The sequence below is a fragment of the Urocitellus parryii genome, chromosome 8 (assembly GCF_045843805.1).
Source record: "Urocitellus parryii isolate mUroPar1 chromosome 8, mUroPar1.hap1, whole genome shotgun sequence".
NCBI lineage: Eukaryota > Metazoa > Chordata > Mammalia > Rodentia > Sciuridae > Urocitellus > Urocitellus parryii.
Genome location: NC_135538.1, coordinates 8,871,862 through 8,899,078, shown reverse-complemented (window position 1 = coordinate 8,899,078; position 27,217 = coordinate 8,871,862). Strand labels below are relative to the sequence as shown.

The following is a 27,217-nucleotide window of genomic DNA, read 5'->3' as shown; positions in this document are numbered from 1 at the left end:
ATAAAAATTATGTAAATTTAAAACATGAAATGCCCCAGGAAATTATTTTTTTTGTCAGAGGAGGAAGGATTGAGGTCTAAGAGGAGCACACAGGGGTGTCCATAGGACCGATGACATTGTCTTATGCTGAATACTTCACAGTGACTTTTTCCCTGAACTTTTGAGCATGTCACAAATATTGCCCAATTTTTTTAAGTTAAAAAAAATCTGTGGAGAGATGTGTGTCTTCTCTCTGGGCCACTCTTATGAAGAGATTAGAGTAATAGTAAGTCATCCTCCTTGTTAGAGTCTATAAACAAGTCAAGATGGCGCCTGGCATTTTGCAGAGGGAGTGGTTTGTGAAGTAAGGCCAGCGAGCCATTAAGTGTGGAGATTCCTTACTGGTTGACTGCTGTATCTAGTTTATGTTAATTAAGATAAGCTGTGTGGAATGTATAAATACCCCTCCGGTCCTACAATAAACGGCTCCCACTCCTGCTGTATCAATGTACACAAGTTGCTCGTCACCCCCCGGTTATTTTGCTGCAGCCGGACTGCAGCACCTCCTAAGAAATTTGTGAAGATAAAATAGTGTGATTAAAATAACGTGAAAATTAATTTTCATTGCTGAAAGATATATAAGGCTCCTGGCAAACAAGATAATTATTTTTAGATATGAGGAGATAAAAGTAAAATATATTAATTGGAGGAAAAATCAGAAAATAGAGAAAAGTTTGAATAAAATAATTTATAATCCACCACCACTGACAATTTAGTTATTTTTAAGCCTGATTGTTTTCTTTTCTCAGAACTAAAACCTATAAATTTAGTTTTTTAGTTATTTTCCAGGACATTTTTGTATTGTAGAGGTAGACAAAAAGAACAGTCCTGACATTCTGCAGGGGTTCTTGCAGTGGGACAACTCTTTCTGCCTATCTCCTTCCTAGCAGCACCTGTTGGTGCTTCAGGAGTATAATTGGCTGAGTGATTGACAGCCACAGGACAGTGTGGTTGATGAGTACCCAGGAAGAAGAGAAAGAAGACAAGGGCTCTGGCTTGGCCCTTAACTCAGCCTGAAATCTGCTATGTGACCTTAGGCAGGTTGTTTCACCTCACTAACCTGTCTTCATTTGTGAGACAGACTGCTTGGTAAATAGTATCTTATTTTAATTCCAGTTTACTGATAACTACTGTATACACAGAAATGTTTCTTTGAGAGTAGGAAGTGATTCTGGGGGGGGAATGATAATTCATAAATGGAAGGCACTTCATACCCTCAATTATTAGTGTGTGTGATTCAGCATTTTGTAAGTAAATTTTGACTCAGTACATATGTTGAGATTGAGTGGAAAAGGATAGAAGTTAGAGTTGTAGGGGGTGTTATTTCACTAGATTTTGAGGCAAATCAAAGGCTATATTGTGAAGAGATAAAAGTGTGGACTGTTGGGTTTCCTAAAGACTAGTTAGAATGCAGTTATTTCAACAAGTTTTATGTATTACAGAAGTTGTGGACTCTTGCTCGCACATGGTGGATGAGAGGCTAGGAATGGTAGGTTAACATTAATCTCAGGAGACTTGGTGGAATTCTTTTTTTCCCCTAATTCCCACCTGCCTGGTTATACAAACTCTATCTAATAAGGTACATTGTTTTCCAACAAGATTTAAAAGTATCAGGAAGGAATGTGTAGCTGTGAGTTTCCTGGGAAGTGTCTTAAAGAAGCTGAAACTAGAAAGTTATCCCCCCCACCAAACATATTCAGGCTCAGAGTCCTTTTAGAGGCGCCTTGGTCTCTGAATTCTTTTATTGTCTCTGGATGATTTCATTTGTGGCATTCTTATCAACAAATTGAATTAAATGAACAAATGGATCAGGACTGGATTTAAGTGAGAGAAAAACATTGGGATACCTGGAAATAAAATCTAGAGCTTTTTCTCAAATGTAGTAGAAATGTCTATGATTCAATAAAATAGAATTTAAAATGGGCAAATAACCTGAATAAATGTTTCGCCAAAAAAAAATAAAAATCTAAACAACCAACAAGCACCTAAAAGGATTCCCAACATCATTAATCAACTGAGAAATGTAAATCACACTACTTCACATCTTCTAGGGTGACTATAATTTAAAAAGACAGGTAATAGCCATTGTTTGAGAGAATGTGGAAAAATTGGAATCGTCATTCATAGTAGGTCAGGATGTAAATCTGTACAACTACTTTGGAAAACAGTCTGGCAGTTCCTCAAAAAGTTAAACATAGAATTATCATTTGACCCAATAAAGAAAAATGAAAATATATGTTCATATAAAAAACTTGGATGCAAATGTTCATAGCAGCTTTATTCATAATAGCCGAAATGTGGCCTTTTTGCTGGAGTCCTAGGTCAGAGGTACACCCCAACAATCAAGTCCAGCCACCTGACCCCAAAATCAAATGGAAAAGTAATGGCTAAAAGCAGGAGAAGAACTTTAATTAGTATAGCTGTACTGGGGAAACAAGGACACCAGTGGGGATACTCACACGAGCTCTCAAATCATACAGACCTATGCAGGAGGCGTACGAATTCTAGCAGGCTTGGTCAGATTGTGGTCTGGTGGATCATTACCTGGTCATGGGTGATGAGAAAGTTTCTGTTGCCTGGGGATAGTTTTAACTTGTTAGAAGATGTTTATCAATCAGATTGTGGTTCTTAGAATCCCAGGTGATCAGTTCAAAACAGAAGAGACAAAGGCAAAATGGAGGCAAAGATGCCACTTTTTTTTTTTTTTTTACATTTGTTAGGACCAAGTGAAGAATCAGTGTTTTTAGCAAAATTAGCTTCTCAGTCCTTGTTACATGAATGACCCAAATGTTCATCAGCTGATGAGTGTAGGGTATAGCCCTACAGTGGAGAACAGTGTTTGGACTTGTAAAGGAAGTACTGATACACGCTACAATGTGAATGAACCTTTGAAACTTTATAGCAAGGGAAGGAAGCCAGTTAGAAAAGACCACACATATCATGTGATTCCATTTATGTAAAATGTATTGAATAAGCAAATCCATAGAACATAAGGAAATTAGTGATTGCCTGGGGCTAGGTGAAGTGTGGGATTGAGTGGCGATGGCTAGAGTATGGGGCTTTTGCAAGGATAGTGAATATGTTCTAAAATGTACTGTGATGGGTCACACAATTCTGTGAATTATATATTTTCAATGGGTAAATTATATGGTATGTGAATTTTGTCTCCATAAAGATATTACCCAAAAGAAAATCTCACTTGCACCAGTTTTAATGTCTCAAGGAAGCAGGGGGGGGCATAGTATAAAGTTGTACAGAGCTGTGGTTCACCATCCTCCAGGAGGAATTCAATTAAGGAAGGCAAGTTGACTGTCTGTTTTATGCCTGGCATACTGCTGGCCACAGAGAATGAAAGCAAAGTTAAGTGCTCATTGAAGAACATTGGGATGAGCCAACATGGGGTAGTGCATACACCACAGTCACTGCAAAGGGAGTGTGGAAGAGCATAAGGCTTCCCCACAGCACAGAGGGTCAGAAGGCATCCCAGGCCAGGCTGGCGTGGAGCACGTGGACGTGGTGGTGGTGGTGGTGGTGGTGGTGGTGGTGGTGGTGATGGTCTTCCAGGTAGCAGAAGGTGCATCTGGGAAGGATGTTAACTGTCATTCCCTTTTTCTTATCTTAGGGGACACTGCACACGAATACTGTGGTGGTCCATTCTTTGCCCTCTGGAACTTTTAGTTCACAGACCAGTAATACAGAGCTCTCGGTTCTTGGTTTGCTGTGTGCCTGGCACTGTTTTTAAGGACCTTTCTTATACTCCTCACAACAACTCTATGAAGGATGTGCTGCCATGATCCCCTTAGCAGACAAGGAACAGCACAGCCAGAAGGTCCCCAAGTTACCCTTGTCCATGCAACAGTCAGTCAAGTGGTGAGGCCAGGACTCACATACAGGCTTTGCAGGGATGCGTGCTAGTGGGCAGCTGTCTGTAAAACTGTTGTTCTCCGTGAATGTCTTCCAGCCTCTGCTTTAGGATGCTTTGTGTTCTTTGTTAAAATGACTAGATGCATCTAAAATTAAACTGGAAGTCATTTCCTTCCTTCCTTCCTTCTTTCCTTCCTTCCTTCCTTCCTTCCTTCCTTCCTTCCTTCCTTCCTTCCTTCCTTCATTCCTTCCTCCTTCCTTTAAATACAATTGAAGTTATTGTTGTTTCACTTAGTAAATTATAGGACAGGAAGAAGTGAGTGATGATGATCACAGGGATCTCGTAACTCGAGCTGTTTGTACTTAGTGTTCATTCAGATTGCATTCTGATAGCCCGAGGGAAGTCTTCCTGAACATTGGTGATGCTGATTGTTCACTGAGGTAGTTTTCTGGGTAAATATGTCTGTCGACATCATTTGGAAAGTTCCCACCCAGAAGACAAATGCCCTTGGTGTGAGCTAAGAGACAGTTGTTTTGCTCTCCTAAACGTAGTTCTAGATGTGGGAAGTGAGGTGACTTGTCTAGGGCCTTAGATTACAGGCCAAGTGGACTTTCAGCAGGCCTGCCTTCTTTTTCTTGTAGATTCTCTACCTTAATACCTCTTAATAAACTATAAAATTGAAGCATATCTGATATTGGAGGAGATAACAAGCTTGTATTCTTCTTAATATCTTTCAGTTGTAGTTGGACGCAATATTTTTATTTTATTTCTATGTGGTGCTGAGGATCAAACCCAGTGCCTCATGTATGCTAGGTGAGCACTCTTCTACTGAGCCACGATCCCAGCCCTAAGCTTGTATTTTTTGAATAGTCAAAGTCAGAGGTCAAAACATAGCTCATCCTGTATCTTTTTAATAGAAGAGCACACCTGAGCTAGCACCCTCAACATGGAATTTCTTTGGTGCCCAGACTAAGAGAGTCCCAGGGGAAGAAAAGCTGTGCCTTAGGGTATCTGGCAGACTCACAGTACCCTGCCACACAATCTGGATGACTAAGTACCCAACTGGTCCCCTGGCTGGTGATTTCTTAGCACTTTAGTCTTATCATTGCCAAATAGGCTGGAAAGGTTTAGAGAACAGGAAATAAGATGCTGGGAAATAAGGCAGCAGCTGTGAACTGCAGACAGGAGAGGAAATGAGAATGAATACTAGTCCAAGGAAACATTCGCAATTTCACTCCATTTTTAAATGAAGAATCATGGGAAAGACTTTGTCCCTAGTTGGCAGGGAAGTTAACTACCTACCCAGCTAAATGCATTAGAACTCAGAGTAGTGTGTGGGGTGGGACCACATTTCCATTTACTGCTGCATCTCAACTGATTAAGAACTACCAAAGGATGAAATTGCGTCTGTGAACATTTCATTTACCCAGCAACAGCATTAGTGTTGTCATAAGACCAAGAAATCTTTAATGTTAGAAATAATTTTAAAATATTTTTTCCTCTCTTCTTCTATGTGTATGTAATGCTGTGATTGTGCAGGCCGTTTTCATGAAGAAGGGCTTTGCTGTTGACGTTAACTATGCAGCTGAACTGGTAGTGAATAATAAATGCAAAAAGGCTAAAATACATTGTGTCTAACCTCTGTCCTCTGAAATATGACACTTTGTCTAGAGGCACTTTTTGCAGAGAATCTCATAGCAGACAAATGTTCACTCTGTTAACCTAAAGATATAACTTAAAAACTGATCAGTTATGAATATTGTGTTCTTGTTTGTCAGATTCTATTCTGTGATCACTATTCTGAAGTGTGTAATGATGTAGACATCAGTGATTAATGTCTGTCTGTTGAGACCAGATTGTAGCTACGTGCATATTTGTGGATTCCCTTAAATAAGGGAATCTTAATTTATTGTTCCTCTTTCCGAATATTGATACCTGCTCTTGGGTATGTTCACAACTCCTTAATGGCACACATAGCACTATATTATGTCTGTGTAGTAAACTGAGCTCCAACAGGGCCAGAGATGTCCTAGTCTCTCTTTTTAGCCCCTAACAGTGTCTGGCTCATGTTAGGCAGACAGTCAGTATTTGCTGTTGTTAAAAGCCTTTGGAAATTTAAAATTATCTACTTGAAATAGTTTTTAATACCTACTTGAAATAGTTTTTATAGCTCAAAGATATGATTTAACATGGATCAAACTTCTAATTCTATGTTATTGTTTGGTAAAATATGCTCAAAATTGCTGTGTCAGTATTTGAAGACAGGCCCACCTGTCCCTTTCCTCAACAGCAGATCTATCCACAAGCTGATGTTACTGGATCGTGTCAGCACTGTATCTGCAGAGCTGGGCCAGAGCAAGGAAGGGGCTCTCTACCCAGGGATGCAACCAGGTGCAGCTTCCTGGAGAGTTCTAGATGTCTCATCCTTGCAAGTTGACTAGCGTGTTGAGTCATCGACAGGTCTCCAAGGATCACAACCTCACGCTTCCTTTGATTATTGCAGGGTTTTTAAAAAGCTATAGTACTATTTTCCTCTTGGAAGTTTTGAGGATTTTGTTGTGCATCTTATAAATGTTGATACCATCAAGTATGACAGACCAAGGCTAGCTCAAGGGGAATTAAATCAGACCATTCTTAGGGTCCTCTCCTAGCTCTGGTGCCCTGGAAGCATGTTGAAAGACCTAAAATCAGATGTGTAGGTTGTATAATTTTGAAGAGTTATGGGTTTGTGCACTAGTCTGAAAGCAGGAAGTGTGCTTTGGACAGATGGGTGTGAGTGGGACAGGAGGCATTGTAGAAGTCCTTGACCATCCGTTCATGGGCTCATTTTGTATTTTAGAATCCAAATTAGAAATTGGAAACCCTTTATGCCTGTGTCACATGTTTACAATAGTTACAATGAGTTTATTAGGCACAGAAAATTGGGAGTAGACAGGGCTCACATGTTGACAAATAATAGAGCCCTTGCTGACCCATGATAGTTCTCCCGTGTTGATGTGTTACCCCCATGTATGTAGATATTCTTCGCCTGAGGGCAACAGGGGTGGTTTATATCCTCCGATTCAATATTAGCCACATAGCATGAGAGTTATAATTTTTAAAAAATGGGGGGGGGCATCAGGGATTGAACCTGGGGCATTTAATTTCTAAGCCACAATTCCCATCCCTTTTTATTTTTAAAATTTTGAAACAGGGACTCACTAAGTTGCTGAGGCTAGTTTCCAGCTTGTGATCCTCCTGTCTTAGCCTCCCAAGTCAATGGGATTATAGGTTTGTGCCACCATGCCTAGCAGCATGAGAATTATAAATTCATGCGGAATATCTGACTGAACCAATTCATTAGGTCATCAGGATAGGCTAGCTGGGGTCAGCCTCAGGAGCACTTCACCACAGTGAACTTAAGGTATTGGTTTTGTGGCACATGGTCCACAGGACCAGTCCAGGCACCCCACTCCCTTATAGATTTTTACTGGTCCTTCTGTGGGCTTATCTCAGACCCTTCAGGCATTTACTTAGTGTCATAAACCACTGACTGACTTTCTACCTTTTTAGATAAGAAGGAGATACTTGCTAAGAAAGTTATACTTGAGAAAGATGAAAGTGATTTGTCTAGACTCAGAATTTTCTAAATTTAAGAATTTAGTTCTTACACTCATGAAATTTGAAACTTCTAACTTGGTTTGTTTGTTTTTGTTTTATATTCTGGGGATTGAATTTAGGGGAACCCTACCACTGAGCTACATCCCATCCCTTTTGTTTTTTTAAGAGAGAGCGGGGGGGGGGGAGAGAGAGAGAGAGAGAGAGAGAGAGAGAAATTTTTAATATTTATTTTTTAGTTTTAAGTGGACACAACATCTTTATTTTACTTGTATGTGGTGCTGAGGATCGAACCCAGCGCCCTGCGTATGCCAGGCCAGCGCACTACTGCTTGAGCCACACATCCCCAGCCTCATCCCATCCCTTTTTATTTTGAGACAAAATCTTACTAAGTTGCTCAGGCTGGACTCAGACTTGCCATCCTCCTTTCTCAGCTTCCTGAGCCACTGGGATTACAGGCATACACCACACACTTGGCTTTCATATTTCCTTTGTGATAAATCCTAAAACAAATTAGATTTTTCAGCCGTACCTTTTCTGAATTGGCCATGTTGATGCCAAATTCTTCAGATATAAGATAGTTCCTTGAAAAAGGTGCCAGAAAATTTCACTTCTGGTGGAAAATGAAGCTAAATTAAGACTTACCCTTTCTTTTTTCTGTACTAAATAAACAACACTTGATTCAAAAACAATGAATCTTGTAAAAATCATTTCCCACAGTACAGGACCAGCAGGTGAGGGACCCTTGCACACCTGGGAGAGGCAGGTGCAGGGTGCCGGTAGGGCCTGTTTCACAGTGGTGGGCATGTGTGGGCAGCGTTTGGATGTTTATCCTGGTGACTGCTGTTTGCCAGGATATGTGTCAAGTGTGTCTGGAGCCACATGAGACTGTCCTGTGTGGCTCCACCCATGTTGTCCCCCAGCCTTTTCCTGTGACCCTGCACTGTTTAGTTCTGGAGTTCAAGGCCTTATCACTGTGGCCCTGGCAGGTTTCTCCCGTGGTAACTGTCTTCTTGGTGGTCTCCTAGGTTGTGCTGGTGAGGTGGAATGAGCCGTACCAGAAGCTGGCCACGTGCGACGCAGACGGGGGAATATTCGTGTGGATTCAGTACGAAGGCAGGTGGTCTGTGGAACTGGTCAACGACCGCGGGGCTCAGGTGAGTGGGCGGCAGGCCTCCTCCCAGGAGGATGACGCCCAACAACCCCTGGCCAGGGCTGTAGTGCAGAGGCGACAACACTGCGCGGCGCCCAGCTCCTCCTTGAGCAGGCAGAGGAGAAACAACAGAAGCAGAGCTGCACCCTCCGTCCCTTGAGTGAATAGAAGCAGAGCTTTGCCCTCTGTCCCTTGTCCCTTGAGTGAACAGAAGCAGAGCTGTGTCCTCTGTCCCTTGTCCTTTGAGTGAACAGAAGCAGAGCTGTGCCCTCTGTCCCTTGTCCCTTGAGTGAACAGAAGCAGATCTGTGCCTTCTGTCCCTTGAGTGCGCTGCTGCTCATCAGCCACCTCGGGCCTTCCCCGTTGCTCAGGGCTGTGACTGTGCATTAACTTTGGGTCCTCGGAAGAGCGCCTGGCACGTTTCTTTTCCTCCCTTTAGAAGGTGTTTTCCCTGCGCTGCCATCTCCACAAGACTGTTTCTCACAACCTACTCCCTAAGCCATGAGTTTGTGACACTCCTCTATGGGGTTTCAGTTAGTGTGGCCACCTGTTGTCGTCTTCCGCCCTTCCTTTCTGGTACAGTTTGTCTCCACTCTGAGGAAGAGAGCTGCTCCAGGGATGCCCCACTGAGCCATGCTGTCCCTGAGTACCTGGTGGGTGGCTGCTGGGCCTTCTCCTGTGTTTGAGGACACATGTCTCGGAGATTCACAGCACAGTGATTGGAGAGCCTGGCTCCTCTGGGGATGTTTGTTGACATGGGGCTTCCTGTACTATTTTAACCCTTCCAGAATGAGTTCTCGTGAGCCTTGCTCTACATTTCTAAGGGACAGGATTCCCTCTCCTGTCTCTTCCTTAAATAAGCTATGAGCTTCCATCTGAAGGATATAGCCCACTCAGGTGGCATAAAATTGCAAGAAAGGAAGATTTATTTATTGTCAGTGAGAATTAGCAGGCTAAGGATCATAAGATGCCATCACAGAAGACAAACTTCCCTTTGCCTGAAGACAACATTCTTCTTGTGTGAGTTTCTTTGTTAGTAAGGGTAAAGGTAACAATATTGACTGACTCTAATAAAGCCTTATCAGCTTCCCACCTGCCTTCTTGGAGTGACAAAAGAAGAGGTAGCACCAGCCCTGTGACTACTAACCAGCCTTCCTGAAGGAGAGGTACAAATGTGGGAAATCTCCTGACCCAGAGGCACTCAAGTCACTCTGAGGGTGCGTGTTGTAGTCAAGAGCATGAGCTCTGGAGTCAGCAGAGGCAGGAAATCCCACTGTTGACCTCTGAGTGGAAGTATTTAACATCTCTGTGCCTCAGTTTCCTCACCTGTGACAGAGCAGAGGATCCCTGAGGACTAAATAAGACTCTACGTGAAAAGCACAGTGTATGGCGGCTGTCCCTGCACACTAAGGCAGTGCTTGCACTGATGGTCAGTACTGCTTCCTCACAGCCCCCTAGCATAGAACTCACCTGCCCTGAGACAGTAACCAGGCGTCATCTCCAAAGACAAATTGCAGGCCTGGAGTTGGAAGCTGTTCATGGATTCCTGTGAAGTGGACAGTTCTCTGAGGTTGCCCATAGAGTCTCTAACCAAAGTAGAGGATGCTTTTCTAAGGCCACATGATGGGGTGAGATGTGTCTTCAGATTTAGGATGACAAGAGCACTTTAAGTGCTTAAGCACTTTAGTGCTTAAAGTCATTCCTTAGGGGAGAAAGGGAAAAGGACACTAGGTCACATGCCAACCAAGTGCTTGGCTTTTTAACGTGTTATTTCCCTTCATCTCCATAGGAACCTTATTCTGAAAATGTTCTTATTCTCAGTTAATAGAAAAGTCCAGATCAAGCAGGTTCAGTAGCTTGCCCACAGAGGCTCGTGGGTGGCGATGCGAGGACTCAGGCCTTGGTGTGAGTCCAGGACACGTCACTGCATAGCTTGTTCCCAGACAAGCGCAGTTTTCTCTTGGCAGAAATGCATATGTCACAGTGTATCCTCAAATGCTCAGGCTTTATTACTGTTTGAAAAACCCACCCCACCAGCCAAGCAGCGCCACCGCCACGTGGTTTTCTCCTGGCGGAAGCCTCTCCTGGTTGGGGATCCCGTCATCTCCATATGGCAGCTGCTGCGTCATCACCGCCACCTGTCATGTCCCTCTCTGTTTCTTTCCATGGAGAGTGTGGAGCAGACAGCCATGTCAGAAATAGGAAAGGTGGCATGAGTTCAGCTCTGGAGGCTGATGAGCTGTGAGCAGCTGGCAGCATCCAGAACCTACAAATGCCTTTGCTGTCAGGTTCCTCTGGAGTCACCACTATATCTTGTGACCTGATTCCGATTTCATGAAATTTTGCTGTTTGAAACTTTGTTTCTTCAAAACATTGAGCAGTTTTCACCACTAAACACTGTCATGTTTTGGGAAGGACTGTTTGCTTTTATTTGCTCTGAGTCAGATCTTTTCTGAATAAAAAAGACACCTCACATGGGTTCCAGTGGATCACGGGTGGGGGCACTGGTGGCTCTGCATGCTTGGAAAAGCGTCTGGTGAAAGGAATAGTTCTGCAGCTTGGAGGATGAGCGTTCTTGAAGCCAGCTTAGAGAAGAGTGCCACTTTTCTTCTTTTAGAAGAAATAACAGGTGATCCTCGATACAGAGAGTGTCTCTCACTGTCATGGAGTAAGCAGACACTTGGCTGAAGCTAAATGATGGCCTTAACAATTTCTTTAAGTCCTGTATTTCAAAAAGGGTCTGCAACAGTGGGCACTTTATTGTACCATATTAGTCATTGAAGAAGGTTGTGCCAGGCACATGCACTGAGATAGTCTCTTGAGAAGCTGCCTCAGGCAAACTATTGGTTGGGTTGCTGCTCAGCTTCAGTTATTCCTCGTCTGAGTACTATCTTTAATAAAGTAAAGGCATTGTAACCCTGTGCAATTGAAAAGCAACCAGAAGAAGGGAAGTTTCTTCTATTTTCTCTCCAGCATTCAGTATTTGACTTCACATTATTTTTGGTTTTCACTATTTTGTTTTTCTAGGTGTGATATATTCTTGTTGCTCCGTGCTGCCTAATAAACCCAGTTAATTCATGTGAACATCCTGCATCACCTTATGTGAGATTGCCAATGTTTTTTTTTTTTTAAATAAGATCCCCAAAGTGCAGGAAACCAAAAATAAACAAGTAGAACTATATCAAAGTGAAAAGCTTCTACACAACAAAAGAAACAATCAATATAATATACTCTGCAGAATGGAAGAAAATATTTGTAAACTGTAAATCTGGCAGTGGGTTAATATATGAGTTATTATAATAAGGAACTCAAATAACTCAAAAGAAAATTCCCAGATAATTCAATTAAAAACTGGACAATAGACCTAAGTAGAGACTTCTCAAAAGAAAAGCTACAAATGGCCAGTAGGTATATGAAAAAAAAATGCTCAACATCACTAATCATCAGAAAAACAGTGAGCTGCCACCTCAAGTTAGAATGGCTGTGATTAAAAAGACAGACAGTAAGCACTAGGGGAGGGAGGTGTAAATTCCCACTGTTGGTGGAATGTAAATTAGTGCAGCCATTATGAAAGGGTTTGGAAGTTCCTCAAAAATTAAAAATGAGTAATTTTATGGGTAAGGATTCACACACACACACACACACATACACACACACACACACACACACACACACTGAATACAACAACCGAAAAAGGATGAAATTCTGTCATTTGCAACAACACAGGTGAAACCAGAGAGCGTCATGTTAAGTGAAATAAGTCAGGTACAGAAAGGCAAATGCTGCACCATCTCACTCATGCAGAATCTACAAAATGTTGGTCTCATAGAAGGTGAAATAGAATGGTCATTACCAGAGGCTGGGGACAGTGGTTGAGAGGGTGAGATGAGGAGAGGTTGGTCAGTGGGTATTAAGTTAGTGTTAGGTAAGAACAAGAAGTTCTGGTGTATTGTTGCACAGTAGGGTAATTATCAGTAATGAGTGTCCTAGATATTTCAAAACAGCTATAAGAAAGGATTTTCATTTTTTCACTACAAAGAAACAATGATTGTTGAAAGAGATGGGTTGCTATAATATCCCTGAGAAGCTTCATTTTCCTGGCCTTGCCTTAGCTCTCTATTAAGATGTTTTTCCTCTTAGTGTACATAGTTAAAATGCCGGTAAGTAATAGCATTATCTTTGCAAAATGAAAGAACTTTTAAATTTTATTGCAGAATATAATGTATGAAACAATTTTTGTTTTAAATTAAGAAAAACTAGGTAGTTCAGGTGATTGGGATATAATTTAAAGGAACCCAAGGTTCTAGATTTAACTGAAGAAATGGGTTTTTTTTGTTTGTTTGTTTGTTTGTTTGTCTTTTTCTTTTTTTTTTTTTTAAGAACTCTCAGAGCAGTTATTCAAGAGCTACTTAACAAATCATGCCATTGTCATGATAAGAGATATTGCTGGTCACTCATTATAAACCTTTAGCCCCTTTTGCAATTAGTTCATATATTTTTCTTATTTCTTAAAATATGATTCATCTAGTAATGTCACATTGTTTAAAAAACATTGTTTATTTAGTTGTAGTTCGACATAATACCTTTATTTTATTTTTATGTGGTGGTGAGGATTGAATCTAGGGCCTTGCAATGTGCTAGGTGAGCGCTCTACCACTAAGCCACAACCTCAGCCCCATAATGTCACATTTTAAAGAGACTTGAGTAGTTCCAAGTATAAGCAACAGTGATGATCATAGAGTAAGTCTTGTGTTAGAAAAGATTAAAAAGAAACAAAAGTTAGTACAAACTGAAAAAGTAAATTAAGAAAGTACAGTGAGGCAAGCCTGTAATCCTAGTGATTTGGGAAGCTGAAGCAGGAAAATTGCAAATTCAAGACCAGCCTTGGGAACTTTGTGAGATCCTGTCTTAAAAAATAAAAAGGACTGGAGTATAGCTAGTGGTAAAGTACTCTGGATTCAATCCCTAGTACCACACAGGTGGGTGCGCGCACGCATGTACTCACACAAGAGCCAAATAGAAGTAGAGCACAAATTAGAATAAATACAAATGGACTAAATCAGAAAATAAAGCTTAATGGATTATATTTTTAAAAGCTGGGATCTATGTCTTTCAGAGCCACATGTAGAACTTAAGGACATATACAAATTTAAAGTAAAAGGATGACAAAGATACATCTGGCAAATACCAAGGGAAAAAAATTAAGCTGGTGTAGTTAGATTACTATTAGATAAAATAACTTAAAGACAGAAAATATTACTTTGTTAATAGAGACATCAGATAATGATAAACTGTAGTTTATCAAGATGTTTTTAATATATATACTTTTAATAATACCATCAAAATAGTGGAGGAGACTGGTAGAACTGAAAGGAAAAATTGATCAATCCACTGACATACTCAGATGTGTGTTGGCAGCAATGTGGAGAGCAGGTTGTGCCCTCTCTGAGTTAGTCCGTGGTGTGTAGAACAGCAATTTCCAGGCTCTTCCTGAACCTTAGTCAGTTCATTTTGTAAAGCAGCAGTTTGCCATAAGCAAACTAATTGTGAGTTTTAAGTGCTAAGAAGGAATGACTCTACACCTTGTTTGTACAAGTAAACAACCACCATTTGTCTGGCACACTCATAAGGCATTAACTGATAAACTATTCATGCTAATAAGAATGAACTTATTGAATTAATCAGAAGCACATGGATATATGGGCAAATCAAACTCATATCAGAAAATCCAGGCCCACGAGCTTATGGAACACACCAGACCAGTGAATGATGCAACCCTCGGTCAAGACTCATAAAAGGAGGCACACCCTAAGACTGGACACAGCGGCACCCTGATTCTTTCACCGGGGCCATTGGTCACAAGCCTTGCCCAGGAAAATCACCACCGTGAGGAATCTTTAGCAGAGCGTGGTTTCTCCTGCCCATGATGACCACACAAGTCCCATTCCAAGCTGACGCCCCAAATTGATACTGTGAAACTGCCTCCAGACCTTGGCCTAGAATAAATTCTTGCATTGTGTCCTGAACAAGTTCTTTGACTGGTTTTTAATCTTATCTGACCACCCATAGTGACTCTGCATTCCCATCTGCTCTTTGCCTTTGCTCTCAGGGAGCCTCCGGAACCCCTGTGGCTGCCTTGGCCCTTTCCTTGTCTTTCTGTAACCTATATATATAATTGGGTGAAGTGTGATATGTGACTTGAATATTGTAGATCATAAAAATTAAGACAGGAATAAAAGAACCTGTGATTGCCTCTCCTATGACTACCAGGTGCCCCATGAGTATTCAGTGAATTGCCATTGATGAAAGTACCGGTGAACTGATTATTGTTCGATGAATTCTGACATTGTGGGAAGATGCAAACCTTTTTGTCTATGTTAATGACATAGCACACTCATGACAAACAACCAGCAAAGATACAGAAGATTGGAGCAACACAGTTAACAAACTGGACCTAATAGACATGTGGAGGTCCCAAGTCTATCAGTTAGAACACAGTTTTTCTCACAGGACGTTTAACAATTGACCTGTTCTTGCATAAGAGTCTGTAAACTTTCTATGAAGGGGCAAATATGAATATTTTAGGTTTTGTGGATCAAGAGCCAAAAATCAGGTATTATGTAATGAGAAAACAAATTTTAAAAACTTACTGATGAAATAAAAAAATGTTAAATGTTTGATGTTAAAACTCGAATTTTGGGGGTGGGGCGGTAGCTCAGTGGCAGAGTGCTTGCCTAGCATATGAGAGGCACTGGGTTCAATCCTTAGCACCATATAAAAATTTAAAAAATTTTTTCCTTCAACTATTTTAAATCTGCCGCAGTCCGGCTACAGCAAAATAGCCGGGGAGTGATGAGCAACTTGTGTACATTGATACAGCAGGAGTGGGAGCCGTTTATTGAAGGACAGGAGGGGTATATATACATTTCACACAGTTTACCTTAATTAACATAAACTAGATACAGCAGTCAACCAGTAAGGAATCTCCACACTTAATGGCTCGCTGGCTACTTCACAAACCACTCCCTCTGCAAAATGCCAAGTGCCATCTTGACTTGTTTACAGATTCTAACATAAACCATTCTTAGTTTGAGTGGTAGACCAACAGAGCTGACTGGCCAGATTTGCCCATAAGTTGTGGTTTGTCAATCCTTAATTTAAGTTATAAAGTAAATTTCAGTAGACTTCCAGTGGTAGGTACCATGACTATAGATCACAATCCCATGAGTTCATTGAACCTGGGTTAAAACTTAATAACAAAAGAGTTAATAAATTCTTGCATGTTTGAGATTTAAAAAAATGTGTAGTGAAGTAGTTCCTGGGTTAAAAAATACATTTAATGCATGTTTATAAAGTCCTAGATCTGAATGATAATAAAAGCATATATTAAAATTTGTAAGATAGGATTAAAGTGGTAATGTGAGAGAAATGTGTGGCCTTCACCCCCTACCCCCCGCCCCCTCATGCTGGGGATGGAACCCAGGACCTTGCACATACTAGGCAAGTGCTCTACCAACAAGTTATACCCCAGCCCAGTCTTAACTACTTATACAGCAGAGTCCAAATACCCACAGGTATATAAGAATAGTATAATAATACTGGGTAATCCATAGAAGGAATTTACCACAATAGATCACGAGAGAAAAAACAATGTCATTTGGATAGATTCAGTGCATGCATTTGATAAATTCAGTTGTAAGTAGTGTTTTCCACTTAGATTTCTTTACCTTCATTTTGATCAAGAATAAGGCGGGAGATGTAGCTTAGTGGTAGAATGCCTACCTTGAACCTGTAAGGCCCTGGGTTTGTCCCTAGTACCATAAAAGAGAAAAATTAAAATGTATCCCATTTTGATTGAGAGAATATTATTAGCAAGACTATGAGAGAATATAATCAGAAACTTAGAGCTTTACTATTTTGGTAAATGACCACAGACACTCATGGAGAATCTGTCACCAATCTTAAGGGGAAGGCAATATAACAGCAGTTAAAAGTAAGAACCCTGGAGCCACAGAACCCTGGGCTTCTTGTCAGCTCTGCCACTCTCTTGCAGTGTGGCTGGGGGAAGATCACGTAGCCCCTATGGTTTCCTCTGCAGATGGGGGACAGCACTTTCATGGGCAGTTGGTGTGGGGCTTAATGGGTGAATGTCCACACAGTACATAAAACAGTGCTAACGAGGACCACGCTGCCCCTCACTGCAGTCCCTGGAGCTTTCCTGATGATGCCTTCACTGCGGTTTCTCTTCAGGCCCTCTTGATCTTAGCCGAAAGGCCAAGCTAACCATTCTATGTAGGATTTGGTAAAAGTGTTTCCGCTTTCAGATCACAATTGACCCTTCTTTCTGTGTGTCTGAAGGTGAGTGATTTCACATGGAGCCACGATGGGACTCAAGCACTTATTTCGTATCGAGATGGGTTTGTCCTGGTTGGTTCTGTCAGTGGACAAAGACACTGGTCATCTGAGATCAACCTGGAAAGTCAAATCACATGTGGCATATGGACTCCTGATGACCAACAGGTAATGCCTCTGACTCTGCATGTGTAATGGTAAAACCTTGGGGGCTGAGGAGGAAGAAGGGTGTGGGAGAGAGAGGGAGCTGGTGTGAAAGCCTCTTAAAGATCATCACAGAGGAGAGAGCCAACCATCAAGGTAAAAACTAAAACAAAAAGTCTAAATGAAGCATAGATTTCAGGAATGATATTTTCCACCAGTAAGGTAACTGAGTTAACATTTTAGTTTATAAAATATTCAAACAAATTTATCTTAAAATTCATATGAACCAATTAATAAATAATGGATATAAAAAATAATTCACAAGAGGAAGTTCAATTAATAACCATGATAGGAAAATATTCATTCTCTGGGGAAATTTTAAATTAGCACTAGGAGGGTATATTTTTCACCTATTAGTAAAAAATAATAAAATGGGCTGGGAATGTGGCTCAAGTGGTAGCACGCTCGCCTGGCATGCATGTGGCCCGAGTTTGATCCTCAGCACCACATACAAAGATGTTGTGTCCGCTGAAAACTTAAAAAAAAATAAATATTAAAAATTCTCTCTCTCTCTCTCTCTCTTTTAAAAAATAATAATAATAAAATGACACAGGTGATTTACTGATTATGATAAGAATTATCATAATCTTATTCATTCCTGGTAATAATGTATATTAGACCTTTGGAGAAGCAATTTGGCAGAGTATGTTGAAAGGCTTACAAACTACTATCCACCTTTATAATATGCTTTTGGAACTTATCTAAAAGAAACAAAAATGGACAAAATTACCTAAAATTATAAAGACATATATGGTAGTAAAATTTGTCAACAGCCTTGTCTAAAATAGGAGATGGGGCTGGGGCTGGGGCTGGGGCTCAGCAGTAGCACACTTGCCTGGTGTGTGAGAGGCACTGGGTTTGATTCTCAGCACTGCATATAAATAAATAAAGTCAAGGTCTATCAACAACTAAAAAATAAATTAAAAAATAAAATAGAAGAATGATTACATAAACCATGGCATAACCACTTAAAAGAATATACAGTAACTCAATAAATTATAGATAGTGGTTATAAAGATGATATAATAATCTGAAAGAGCTTTTAGGATGTCATGTGGAAAAAAATTAGGATATGCAGCAATCTGTATACGGGGTAAAAATGGGAGTTCATAACCCTTTTGAATCAAACTGTGAAATATATCAAAATAGATGTAATGTTTTGAACTACCAACAATAAAAAAAAAAAGAAAAAAAAATTAGGATATGAAATGGCATGTGTGTTATGTTGCCACATCATAAAACAACCAAAAGAAACCCATCCATAAGTTGGAAAGGACGGGACAGAAATGAATCAGAATCCCTCAGTAGTTATTTGGTGGATGTGAATCTCTGGTTCATCTTCTACAACGATGCTTCACTTTTAGTTGTTTTTTCAGTAGTGCTGGGGATTGGACCCAGAGCCTTGCATTTGCTAGGCAAGTGCTGTACCACTGAGCCACATCCCTATTCTGTGGTTCATCTTCCAAACTCTTAATTTCAAAATTGTTTTTATTATGCCTATTTGGTTTTCATGATAGTATATAATAACCTTATAAAATTACATTTTGATAATTCACTCTTAAAATATAAGGATTGACAGGCTAAAACCTTTGTAAATATAAGCCTTATGTTTTATGCCAGAAAATTTTCTAAAGAGATTTAAGTTTAGTATTTGTAAAAGCAAGCAATACAATATGGAACTGTAATTTTTGTTTTTGAGCCTCTTTCTTTTTTTTTTTTTAACTGAATTGCTTTCCTCTGAGCACCACATATTTATTTCATGTTTCCATTTTTTTAATTAAGAAAGGCAAATATTTTTTCTTTCCTTAAAATTAGTATTACTAGATTTATGAGAACATATTTTCAACTGCAAGTTCCTTCCCTTGCTCCCTGCCACACACATGTGTATTCATAGGAAGCCTTTGGATTTATTGTAAAGCTTTACTATCCCTAGAGTATCCTCATAGAGAAGTCCATGAAGTGGCCTTATACAAAGCACCTGACCTTTCTTGCATCAGTTTCCTCCACTGTAAGGACAGGTGTGAATTATTTCCTGCCTCATTCACAGGGCTTTAGTCATGATTAGATGAAGGAACAGATGTGAAAGAACTTAAAAATAGATCAGTGGGAGCCCTGGCTTCCATCCTTCCTCTCACGAGCCCATGTGCCTTCTGCGAGACTCACCTCGTGGTCCCTTGATAGGCTGTGCCAGCCCGTGTCCTCAACAGACTGCACACTTACCTTGTAACAGGTGTGGGTCCCACTGGAGATGCCCCAGTGAGTGAGACATCGCTCCTCCTTTGGAGTGCTTGTGGATCTGTGGAGGAGACAGATGATAAGCATACTGCCATTGTGCCTGGTGGAGGTCCTGCCAGTGGAGCAGACAGACCCTAAGCTATCTAGAGGGTGGGGTATGCCACGTGAATGTAGCATGTGGTAGAGCCTGGGGTATCCATTCTCTCAGGTTAGATTTGAAGCAGTGGACCCTGACCAAAGGAGCCCACAGTGCTGTGGCTGTGGCCATGGGAGCCATGAGGCATGCTGACATGCCTGGCTTGTTCTGTAGTTTGCAGGCATCTGCAAGGGCAGAGCCTGTATGGTGGGGGACAGGGGTGGGGGGGTTCAGGACCAGACCCTCTGCCCTGATGATTGCTGGATTTACACTCAGCAAAATGTTCCACTGTTTTTCAAAAATGGTTTGCAGGGCACAGAAGCATGATGATTCATGGACAAACTTAGCATAGAGAGAAAGTGGTTATTGGATATCCTGGCATGATAATAATATTGGGAATCCAACAAGTTAAACAAATTTGCTGAACAAAATTCAACATATAAATTTTGGGGCACATAATTTAGCCCATAACAAACTCATAAAAATTACACCAGAGAACACAAAATTCATAGAAAAAACAATGACATAAACTCAGCTTGATAAACTTAAGGCAAATTTATAAATAGAACAGTATTTGTAGGGCTTGGGGGAAAAACAGAATGGCATAAATAGAAAATGACAAAGAAATAAATATAAATATGATAGGAAAAAATATCTGTGGCTCCTGCATTGATCCAGAGTAATGCAGCAGAGAAGCCCTTGATTCACAGCCTAGCTTGTATGGACAAGATGTTTCATTTCCTCTACGTCCTCCAGGGGTTGGTAGAAGACCATATCCCTTGATTTATGAAAGGGCTTTGAGATGGAGGTATTTGAAGCTGTCCTTCCAGCACATTTTGGGTCTTAGTGGCCATCTGTGCACTGAAGAATTCTGCTGAGAGCTTGAGATGTAGAAATGGTGACATTCTCCAGCATGTTCCTGGGACGACCATGACTCTCCTCAAAGAGCAGAGACTAACTGGCATGTCTGTGTCCCCTGAGAACAGGACTAAAGGGAAAAGCCTCAAATTCAAATTTCAGGGATTCAGTTCAAATTAAAAAAAAAAAATTTATTAGCTGTTCTCAGCGCTCACAGTATGGGAAGAAACTCCTTTGATTCCTGGCGTTCTTGGGAGAGCCCTAAGAAGTTCCTCAGTGCCTTCTGCTATGGGGACAGGGCTCTCCAAGAAATGTGCTTGTGACTTTGTCCCTTTCTCATCTCTGGACTCCATTCCTCCCAGAGCTCCTGCATCATGGCACTTACATACTGTGGCTACCTGAACCATTTTTTTTTTTTTAAGTAATTTCAGGAGAATTTCAAGGCATTCAAATGCACACATTTAGGAAAGTTAGCAACAGCTGTGTTCTCCCACGGTGGGCGTGGCCTGGTCAGATGGGAGTGCTTGTTTTGCCAGCATGTGTGGCTTCCCTCCCTAGGCAGCACTTCATCCAGCACCCTCAGTTCACCTGTCTTCTGCTCAGGCTTACCTGCGGCTCTCCTAGCCACAGGTGCACAAGTAACCTCATCTCTGGGCTGTGGTCCCCGCTGAGGTCTTCCTAGCAGCCTGGTGCTTCACTGCACTGCCCCTCCTCTGCCTGGCCCTGTGGGCAGTGATTCCCTTGCAGCCCCAGGTGCTATTCTCCAGCAACACCTGCCCTCTCAGCTGGATCTCGCCTCTTCCCAGCCTCCCACCTCTGCCTCCACTGCTTCCTCACTGACACTCCCTCATGCTGTGTCTAGGCTCCAAGCTTGGGCCCCTTCCCTGTTTTCTTTCCTCTGGGCACCTGTTGGAGATATTAATTGGTGAGAAGTGAACTGTCACAGATAACTCACATGGTCAGTGTGTAAATGAAAGAATATTCACTTACTTTTAAAATATAAGGCTGTGACGGAATTAACAAATTAGAACTCAAGGAAATTTGCTACTTTCCCAAATGTAGTCCAAGTAATAAATGATTCTTAGGGTTTTTAAATTGTATGTATCCTTCTTCTTTAATTGAATAAAATAAATTTCACTAATAATAACATAATTTTTCTTAATTTATGAAAATTTTTAGTATCTCATAAAAAGTAAATAAAGAACCCACATATTTTGCATCACTTTTTAAATACTCCTCCCTTTTTTTCCCTTGCTATTTTCTTATAACAAATCCCAGGCAGTGTTGTCAGATCAGTGTCACAGCCAGGCTGTTCTTCACAGCAGGGAAGGTCCTTAGATGTGGGTTTGCCTGTGGCTCTGGGCACTGTCCATCAAGGAGATGGCTATTCCTCCCGGAGATTTGTTTTGTCTTGCACTGTCAGACAGGAAGGGAATTATAAAGGGAAGTTTAAAAAGTAATATAACCCTTTGCTTTCTCAGCTAAAAACAGTTTTATAAACCAAAATAATTTGCTGAGATTTAACACATAGATAATAACTAACACACTAGACCCCCCTTGATAGAAAAAAGTCAAACATGGCAAACCCCCAAGTCAGTCACAGTTCATTATTAGCAGGCAGTTTTTACTCGCTGTAAGAAGACATTTCCCCCTGCTGGCCCTTGAAGGCCACTCCCGCATTTCCAGCCCTGCTCTAGTTCCAGGAGCCTGCAGGCTGGGAATCCTGTGGTATAGGTTATGACTCCCCTGGAAAGACTCAAAAGCTGGTGTTCAACAATAAAAGAGGAGGGTAATCTCTCTCATACAGACTCTTGAACTAGATTATTTCCCTAAAAAAATAACCACAAAAACCTCAAAACCTCCATGCCTGTGCTGAAGATCCTTCTTGTACATGATCTGTGAGTAGGTTAGAGGACCTGTTGTATAGAACTGCTGGCTCCTAGCTCAGGGAGCACAGTTTGCACGTGAGATTAAACCAGTGCTAGGATGATCCTCCTTCCTCCCTCCCCACCAGATCTGTGCATGACTTTGTTGTAGCACGTGCATTGCAAAGGGGGAGGCCCAAGTTTATTTTAAGCCCCAAACTAAACATATGTAGGATGGTTCTTGCCAAAATAGGCAAGAAGTACATGAATCATCACAGTTAAGGAAGAGTGGAAGCTACTCAGGAAAGAAGTTGGGAGATGGCCTCCCACCCTTCCTGGCTTTCTTTATCCAACTATTATGCTATTTTGCTTCTTGATGCTTCTTTTTATGTGTGTATTCTGGAAATTTTGTTGAGCTCTTTGTGGGAGTAAATGTTTCTTTAGCAGAAACAGATGCGGCTACTGGGTTTCTACTCTGCCTCATTTTCTTTGTCAGTGTTGTTTTGGTTACTGACAGTGACAACTAAGATGTTTGGAAGCGCAGTTGCCCTGTACTATCTCTGGACTCAGATCATTGATGAATCACTGAAGATTAAGTATAGATGAATTAATTATAAAATACACTAAAAATATTTCCTGAAATTTACATTGAACAAATTAGATTCAGGGTGAAAGACGGGAGGAGATTATTCATATTCACTGGCTTTCTTTACAAATACCTTCTTAAAGGTAGTTTCTTGCTTATTTAGTGTTAGATTTTCTTTTTAATTTTTTTTAGTTGTAGATGGACATAATACCTTTATTTATGTTTATGTGGTGCCGAGGATCAAACTCAATGCCTCACATACGCTAGGCGAGCACTCACCACAACCCCAGTCCCTAGATTTTCTTTGTATGTTTTTATTAGTACCACATCATGATGATGGCCCTGGTTTTGACTCAGAAAAACCTTTCCTAAATGCCAGTGTTTGGCCAGGTGGCTAAACTATAGACTGGGTCTTTTTAGGATTCCCTCTGGTGTTCCTGTGGAATTGCAGTGACTATCCTTTCTCTCCTCTGTCCTCAGCAGCCCATGTAGCATTGCTGCCCTCAGCACAGAGTGCATACTGTGGCATGCTGGGAGGAAGCAAGGTGTGTGCTCTACTCAGGCCCCTCGGAGCCCTCTTTCCAACTGCACCTGACCTTACAGGAACTGCAGGATCTGCATACAAATGCCTTGATTCACTCCCTCTTCCCCCTCCTGCCCTCCTCCATAAACTAATAGCTTGAACAGACACTGGCATCACTCTGGCATCACTTCTAACAACTCAAGGCTATGTCCCTGGAATAATGACACGAGCCCCTTTCAGTTCCTGCCTGGGAAAACTGACTCTCCCAGCCATCACCTGAAGATTGGGCCCCGTCTCCTGTCACTGTGGGAGGGCAGGGGCCTAATTATGATAAGCCCTGGTTAGCAGACCTCGGAGTCCCAATCACATTGACAAACCCCTTCCCACTTTTGTTCATTTCTGCTCTCTTCAGGCCCTTGACACATCCCCTCACTCCTTCATTCCTGTCAACTCTGCACAGAGGGAAGTAAAATTAAGCTCATGTTGGACTCTTGCCCCTGCCACAGCAGTTAATTGCCCCTTAAAACCTGTTCTGCCTGATGTGACCTGTGTCAGGCCTCGCTTGTTGGCACCCATCACGAGTGCTACAGGGTCTGCTCCCATCATTGTGCCAACGGACATGGCTTACAGCCCCGGAAGTCCACCCAGCCCTTGGGTGAAGACCCTTATTAGTAGCCACAGGAAAAAGTTACTTTCATCATATTTAGAAACATTTAGACGTATTTTAAGGAGTTGTAGCATTTGAAATAGGAAGGGTTTGAGAGTTCATATGTTGTAGCTTTGTGGCGGATAGGAGATCAGCACTCAGGCAGAATGGGTACTGTTACTAGGTAAGTAGGTGTCACCCTGGGACTAGCCCCACTGCCCCGCCCCCGCCCCCAGTCATTGGTGTGGGAAAGATAGAGCATTCCCATATTCCAGAAGACACATGGTGGAAAGGCCCTTTCCTCTGTCCCTCAGCAGCCAGTGCACTTCCTGAGGCATGTGCTTCTAGTGCTATTTGTCCTGAAGATGTTCTCACTAAGGCCACTTTTTATCACCCCCATGGTCAGACTGCTCCTTTTCACAAACCCCAGAAATTGCCACATGTTTACAAGGTTGGATAAACTTTACAATGGAATTTGAAGATTTGGGGAGAAAATATTCTAGTAACAGGAATTATTTAATAAAATTAAATTTGAGGCCTGAGGCAGATAGCATATCTCCTCTGAAAATCTTCAAACATGGGATAGTCTCTCGTCTTTATGGATTAGTTTTCAAGTGGTCTTTTCTGCAGAAAAGAGGTGAGATGACTTTAAAATTACATGTTTAGCCCAAAGGTACACATTTAGAAGTGATTATTACAGTCAACTGTGAAATAACATTTCATATCTCTTGGGGGGGGAGGAAATATTTTTTTGAGTGAGCAATTCTGTCATTTTCAGCTGTCTGATTTCAATAACTGTTTATTTCATTGCAAAAATGTCAGACCTGGCCTTGAAGCACCTCTGAAGGCAAGTATTCTGAAACTCAAAATGGAGATCTTTAAAACAAAAAAAGGAAGAAAGAAAGAAAGAGCAGGGAAAAAAAAAAACAGCCATCCTCTGACAGCATTTAGACAGAGGCTCCTTCTGGAGGGAGGGAGGGAGGGAGGGTTGCTGTGGCTGTCCTCAGTTCTGCATCCTCGTAGCCAGTTCAGCTGTCTTCTACCAGCAGAGTTAAGGTTTCTAGTAGGAATTTGTCATGCCTCCTTCAGGAACTAGATCCAGTGTTGGTACTCACACTCCATTACAAAAGAACTAAACATTTATGGTGCTCTACCTTTTGAAGTTGAGATTTCTCAATGTAGTTTTATTCAAGAATTTAGATGAGTACCATATCAAAGATAAGAGTGCTGGAGAGATGCCCCTGCTTCCCAGACACATCTTCCGAATGATTTGGCATTCTCTCCCTACCCGCCTTTGGTTCATGACTTGGTTCATTTTAAACTACTGGTAATAATTGTGTTTGTTTAAAAATAATCACACCTAAAAATAGCTTAAAATGGATTACATTGAAAGGAAAAGATTATATATGCATACCATAATTGCATTGCTCTTAAAAATTTCCTTGCTGGAAAATAAAATAAACCCAAAGAGACAGACATTGAAGTGGTGTGGCCTGACCCACACATCTCTGCCAACTTATGTGGTCTCGGGGTACACATCACAGAAGGAACATTGTACCTGCCCTGTGGAGCCTACAAGCCACAAAAGGAAACAGCATGAAAATAGAGGACAGAAATTTACATAATTCATCATCGACAGTGTTTCAGGAACCAGTTTCATAGGAAGATTTGAACATTGGTTTCTAGTTTTCAGAAGAAAGGAAAAGTTTTCATTTGTAAGAAACGTTGGGCAGGAAATCAATTTTAGTCATTGAGCATCTAGTCAGGAGAGCAGCATGTGACAAGCTAGGAGTACAGACCTGCCATCAAAAAGCTTATGGTTTACAGGGAAACAGGCACACAATACCAGAGCCAAGTTCAGAGTGTCGGGGAACCGTGGTTCGCGGGAGATTAATTCTGTGTGACGGGTGTCTAGAGCCCTTCACCTGAGCTCTCCGAGTACTTGTTAGATAGTAGACATTACCTGGGACATTGGAGATGAAACACAAGCCACACTTTAAGCTGGAAGGGAGCTGGTTGTGTGCTTGCTTGAGATAAAGATACTAACACACTTCATTTTGAATATGTTGACTTCAGTGGGCCTTGGGCGTATCCAGGGGAAAATGACCCCAGGGCAGCTCTATGTATAAGTCTGGGACTGGGGAAAAGCTTGGCAGGGTGTCAGCTGTGAATGGAGTCTGTGGTGCTGTGGGTCTGGTTGTGCTCTCTTAAGAGAGAGGAGGATCTAGGACCATCCCTGAGGCGTAGGAAAGGATTACCTGAAGGGTGGGTTGTACCTTGTAAGGGACCCCCAGCTCCAGCCTGTCTCAAGCTGGCTCATTGCCCGGGATTAGGGAGCAGAAGCAGCAGAGATTGATGCCTTTGCCATGTCTGTATTCATTATTCTTAGACTCTCTGTCTGGTTCTCTTGAAGTTCTTTGCTTGCATAAGCTTTATCTCATTGGAGGTTATTAGGCATGAAAACAACTTATAATGAAGCGGAGATTTTTTAAAATCTGATTTCATGTTTTATCAGTGTTTGTCACTTATCTGTGACGAACTTGTTCCAAAACAGAGTAGCTTCCTCCATCACTGCTGACAACCAGACTATAAGTGCTTCTTTTTCCATTTTCCTCCCATTTTAATCACAGACTGTCTTTCCACGGGAGCCGTAGTTGGTATGGATTAATGGTGGGGGATCTAGAGACTGTTTTTTTGTTGTGTTTTGCTTTAGTGTGATGCTGAATTCAGGAATGATGTGTCTGTTTTTCTATCTGGTATCTGTTCCTTTTTCTCTAAAATGGAAAAAAAAAATCTGAGCATTACTCAGAACAGAGACATACCCATCCTTGGTTCACACACACTTTACCGCACATCTTGCACAATGAGAGGTTCCGGGAGACACTGATGAGCAACGCTCACAAGGTTCAGGTCTCAACTTGGACCGCTGTAACAAGATGCCACAGACCTGGTGGCTGAAACAACTGAGGGTGGTCTCACAGTTCTGAGGTTTGAAGGTTGAAAATCAATTTGCCAGCCATTGCAGGTGAGGGCTCCATTCCTGCTCACAGATAGTTGCCCTTTCTCTGTGTCCTCACCTGGCCTTCCCTCAGTGGTTGATGATGGAGAGAGAAGCCACGCAAGCTCAGATCTCTTATCACAAAGGCCCCACTCTCAAG

General features: G+C 41.5%; 1 protein-coding gene across 6 annotated transcripts in view; it reads left to right on the top strand.

Moving 5' to 3' along the window:
• The window catches only part of Tulp4 (TUB like protein 4), a 226,818-nt gene that overhangs the window by 155,206 nt on the left and 44,395 nt on the right, over positions 1 to 27,217 (top strand). For all 6 annotated transcript variants that reach the window (XR_003301286.2, XR_003301285.2, XM_026393843.2 and 3 more), the window contains 2 exons: positions 8,530 to 8,658; positions 17,013 to 17,174. Coding sequence is in view for 2 of the 6 variants with exons in the window: in XM_026393843.2 (XP_026249628.1) it covers positions 8,530 to 8,658; positions 17,013 to 17,174 (291 nt within the window). In the remaining 4 variants the exon portion in view is untranslated. The remainder of the gene's footprint in view (positions 1 to 8,529; positions 8,659 to 17,012; positions 17,175 to 27,217) is intronic.